The sequence below is a fragment of the Drosophila sulfurigaster genome, chromosome 3 (assembly GCF_023558435.1).
Source record: "Drosophila sulfurigaster albostrigata strain 15112-1811.04 chromosome 3, ASM2355843v2, whole genome shotgun sequence".
NCBI lineage: Eukaryota > Metazoa > Arthropoda > Insecta > Diptera > Drosophilidae > Drosophila > Drosophila sulfurigaster.
Window position 1 is genome coordinate 20,215,482 of NC_084883.1, and position 5,475 is coordinate 20,220,956.

Genomic DNA, 5,475 nt, shown 5'->3' on the forward strand with positions numbered 1-5,475 from the left:
AATTAATAATCTTTTTAATTTTACTACAAAATCAACCTTGAAACTTTTTTTTATGATATTATTTCTTTAAATATATGTAAGATGAAATTTATGTTTATTAAATTGTGTTACTTTAAGCTTCAATTTTCTTTTGAGATATTTTATTGTTTTAAGCCATTCAAATACACATATTTTAAAGAAATTGCATTTAATATGTATACAACGAGTTATCTAATACACCAAAAGATTTAAATTTAAAATAAAAAATAAATATCATATTTCATAAGTTTCCTTGATTGTAATTTAAATTTTCTCTTGAAATATTTTATAATTCTAAATAATTTTGATAAATTTAATTTGTTACTCAAATTTTCTAAAGATTAAAAATTAATACTACACCGAATATTGCAATTACAAAATATATATACCCTAATTTGGCAAAAATAAATACTCCAAGGAATTAAAAACAAATAACAATTTAAGTTTAGATCAAATTTCATAAATTCTTCATATATAAACTACAATTTCCTATGGAAGTATTTTATTACTTAATGCTTAATATGTATTATTTACTACATACTATGAAAATAATACATAATAAAAAATATGTAAAAGTATGTTTTATTTTGATGGATTTCATTAATTTAATCAGGTTGAGCTTAACTTAATCTTGTTGCAAGATATAAGTAATAATCTTATACAACGTTTAATAAATGTACGAATTACTACAACAAATTTTGTAAATAACTCTTTTGGAATTTATATAAAAGCAGATAAACTTTACTTAATTAATTCAATTGTTCCATTTCGCTATCTAAAATCTAAGCAAAGACTAAACTCTCGTGTTTGCAGCGTCTTTGTGCGTCGCCTAGACACTTGGCTGCTTTAATCTTTTTTTTTTTATTTTCATTGCTGCCACGCTTTGCAGCACTTGTTGTCGCACTCTGCAAATATAAAGCCAATCCCCCTGCCCCGCGCTCCTTGCCCACCTCTCAGCCGCAGCTGAGGCTAAGCAAAAAAACAACAAAAAAAAAACCTGGTCAAGTTTTGCAGCCGGTGTGTGTTGTGTGTGTTGATTATGTTTTTGTTTTACTTACTTCCAATGCGGCAACTACATGTCATTATAGCTGCTGCTATTACTATCTCTTTCACACACTCTCCTGCTCTCACTCACGCTTTGCGGCAGCTGTCTCTCGCTCCGTTGCACTCTCACTTGTTGCTAAAGTTTTCATTTGGAGCTGCGGCACGTTTCACTGTACCCAAGCTGTTTTTTTTTTCTTCGATTTTTTGTTGATATTTAAACGGCGAACACAGCGAGGTCCCAGTGCAATTCCATTTCTACGTTTGAAGCAGCTGGAGCTGCCAAAAGAAAAGCATATAACAAAAAAAACCGAAATCAAACCAAAACAAATACTACAAATAAAACGCAATAATCTAAAGGAAGCAAGACATTAAAAAAAACATAGCAAGAATCTACACAAACAAAATAAACAAATTAAAGTTTGGCGACAACGTGTTAAGAATCGGCAACGTGTTCAAAATGCAATTACCCCAAGGAGTAAGTGTTAATTACAAAACCAAGAACATCGACGAAGTGAATTGAAAACAAGTTAATGCACAATTATCCTTTTTTTTACGAAAGCCTGTGGCAATTAAAACAACATTTTCTCCCTTTGGCATTATTTTAATTTAAATCGACAACGGCAAACAATAATAACAACAACAACAAAAATCGACTGCAGAGTTCGTCGAACGCGTTTTGGACCCATAAATTATGGGAAAAACATTATTAAGCAGCACAGCACTGAAATGAGATGAAAAAGAGCTTAAAAGCAGCCACAAACCAGCTTAGAAAGTACACACAATAACATACACACACACACAGACTTACACACACAGTCGCATACTCATTCAACCAATTGTAAACCGCAATAACAAACAAAGAAAAAAATGCAAAACAAATTGAAATATTGCAAATGTTGTCGTACTTTTTTTTATTGTGTCGCAAAGCAAATTCATTGACTTTAATCGAGCGTGTAATCAATACGATGATTTGCAAGTTATTTATTACAGTGTCTGCAATTTGTATACGCATTCAATCCAGCGTTAACTCCCTGTAAAGTTCGCTCTCCGAAGTGATTTACACAACTAGCACTTCATTAGACCATGTTGCAAATGTTGGTCAAGTGTTCTCTTCAGACTTGCATCACTTGTTTACATTTTATTTCATTTGAGAGTTTTAAGGGAAAAATATAAATTTTTATATTGGAAATATGTTTCTCGTCATATGGTTGCTTAATACATTTGATTTTGTATTGTCATTTTAATCATTCTCATTGTTTTAATGGCATATCAGCTTAAACTTCATTAAGTAATTTCCTGAAAATTTTATCATCATTTAAGCCATCATTTATTAAAATTTCCCTCACTCAACTATAACCTTTACTAAATTCCATTCTTATTTACGCTGCACAAAATGTATCGTTGCACTATCATGTCATAAATTTAAAACAATATATTTCAATTATTTTTAAACCGTTTCAACAACAATTACCACATATAAAATAAACCATAATAACATCAGCACAAACAGAAATACTACAATTTTTAATAATTTCCATCACTCAACTATAATTTTATCATTTTCCATGATAACTTCTGTATTTTCTATTTTATTGTTCTACTTAAATTATACTTTATGATACACAAAGTTGATCCCTGCCATTCGAGTTCATAAACTCAAATATTTTAGTGTATCGGTAATGAAATAATTAAAAAATTAACCAATTAACATCTTCATAAACTTCACAAGCAGAAGCAATCAGTTTATTAATAATTTCCATTATTCAACTCTTTTACCCATTTTATTAATTAAAAATTTCCATAATAACTTTGGTAGTTTCCATTTAATTGCTGTACTTAAATTAATCTTTATGCTACTCAAAACGAATATGCGTCATTCAAATTCATAAATGCAGATATTTAAACATTTTTTTGGGTGTGTCAATAAAAATTAAATAATTTAAAATTATCCACAATAAATTCTTCACAAACAAAACTACTTAATTTATTAATAATTTCTATCACCTAACCTTCCAATCTTTCCATGATAGTTTCTTTATTTTCTCTTTAACTGATCTACTTAAATTATTCTTTCTCTGCAATTCAAATGCAGAAATTCGAGTAATGAATAACTTTTTAAGTGTGTCAAAAGAAATCAAATATTTTGAAGCTAACCACAATAAATTCTTCACAAACTTAATATTAAGTTTTGGCAATCTTGCTATTAACACTTTCGTGAAATACTGAAACTCTCGCATAACTTAATTATTTTGAATCTCACTTGCTATAGGAATATCTATTTAAATTTGCAGCGCAAAAGTCTTGAGTGAAATACTCAAGCTAATGTAATCATAATACTCGCACTTGGTTCATCTATTAAACAAATTACTTAAGGCAGCTGCTGTTGCTATTGCTGCTACTTTTGCTTTTGCTTCGTTTTGTTGCTGTTATACTGGCCCTATTGATATAAAAACTTTTAGGCCACATGGCCGAGAACTGTTCAATGTGTTATTTAATGAGTTGGAAAGTGATGAGCAGAGCAATTTGCTGTTTTCAAATTTTCAATTTCATAACAAAACTGTTAATTGAATATGCCTCGGGTGGAATATTGCCCAAACACTGCAAAATCTTCTCAAGAAAATCGATAGACAAGCGACCTTAGCGTGAAGTTTAAAGATGTTGTGACACGCCTACAATAAAGTGCTGCAATCAAAATCAGATTTGCTGTCCTACTAATACGGCATAAACAACCAAATAGCGGCTAAATAGACATTATGCTAATTATATTGTGCTGTTTATAGGCGCTAAACTTTTTATCGCGCATACGCCGCATTGGCAACGCGTCTTCAAGATTAAGGCAGGTCCCAGAAAGCTCGTGTGCTGTTAAATATTCCTGTTTTCTTTTGCCCTATAAAACATTACGAATAGCTAAATAAAACACGAAGATGAGACTGGAGAGAATAGCAGAGGTTAAGATCATTTTAGTTCCTTTAAAAAAGTATGAAAACATTTTAATTAACTTTTTGCAATTCAATTATCCAGCATATATTTGATAGCCTCTGACTTTTTTGCATTACCTTCTTTATTCACATATATTTTATTACATTTGAATAGACTTGAGAGGCTTACAGCATATCAGAAAGTCGAGCGGACTTCGTACTGACTTGTTTGCTTTTTATATTTGCAGGCATTAAGTTTGCTGTTTATCACTTGCATGATGTTTGTCCTGACAAGCGGCCATCCATCAAACGACAAGCTTAAGTAAGTGTAACGGCCACGCCTTTAACGACTTGTCCACCTACCTCACACACACACATACATACACACTCGCACAGCAGCCACTCACACATATCGAATCACATACTCACCGAATGACTATTCGCATTGACAATCCCCACATTCACATTCACATTGACGTTCACATTGGCATCCTCATTTTGACAGGATACGTATCCACGTGCCGGTGAAGCATCACACGCATGTGCACACCAAGACGGTCATAAAGAAAGTGCCGTTACCCATCCCGGTGCCGGTCAAGGAGCACAAGGAGCCCAAGAAGCACCATCGCAGCAGTCACAGTCATCATTATCACGAGCAGGACGAGCTCGATGATGACTTCGAGGGTTACGAGTATCCCATCAAGGCCAAGCGACGTACGCGGCATCCTTTTGTCTAAGGTTCGGACCTTTGGGCGTGGCTAAATTGTGGGCGTGTCGTGACACACTAGCCCACACACAACAACGAAAAGCAAACATCAACATTTAGACATCACATACTCACATCTTAAGCAACATATAAACCAAAATAATGATCAAATCGTATGACGAAACTCACAAAATCTGGGTGTGATTTGTCACTATTTAGACTGTAAGCGTAACATTTTCTGTGCAATAAATAAACAAATAAACGAAATAAATCTTAAATTTAAGCACAACTTAAAGTCAACTTGAAGTCGTTCCCTCTCTCTATGTCGCAATCTCTCAATCTCATTATTGAGTTGGGCCCATTTCGTCACTTTGTCTTGAAGTTAACAAAGCAGAAAATGGTCTGTCTGCGATGTCAGTTTCAATTAAAACAGTTGCATATTATCATTGTGGGTTACGCTCAGCCCTTTCTATATTGATTTTAAAGTCGAATTAATTAAGCGAAAAATTAAGTTACGAAACAGATATAGATATAGATATAGATATAGATATAGATATAGATATAGATATAGATATAGATATAGATATAGATATAGATATAGATATAGATATAGATATAGATATAGATATAGATATAGATATAGATATAGATATAGATATAGATATAGATATAGATATAGATATAGATATAGATATAGATATAGATATAGATATAGATATAGATATAGATATAGATATAGATATAGATATAGATATAGATATAGATATAGATATAGATATAGATATAGAT

General features: G+C 31.9%; 1 protein-coding gene across 1 annotated transcript; it reads left to right on the forward strand.

Moving 5' to 3' along the window:
• The first annotated feature begins 1,305 nt into the window (after window positions 1-1,305).
• Window positions 1,306-4,988, forward strand: LOC133842681 (uncharacterized). Its single transcript, XM_062275881.1, has 3 exons — window positions 1,306-1,537; window positions 4,229-4,302; window positions 4,486-4,988. Exons 1-3 carry the CDS (start codon window positions 1,520-1,522, stop codon window positions 4,715-4,717), a joined length of 324 nt encoding a protein of 107 aa, XP_062131865.1. The 5' UTR covers window positions 1,306-1,519; the 3' UTR covers window positions 4,718-4,988.
• The last annotated feature ends 487 nt before the right edge of the window (window positions 4,989-5,475 follow it).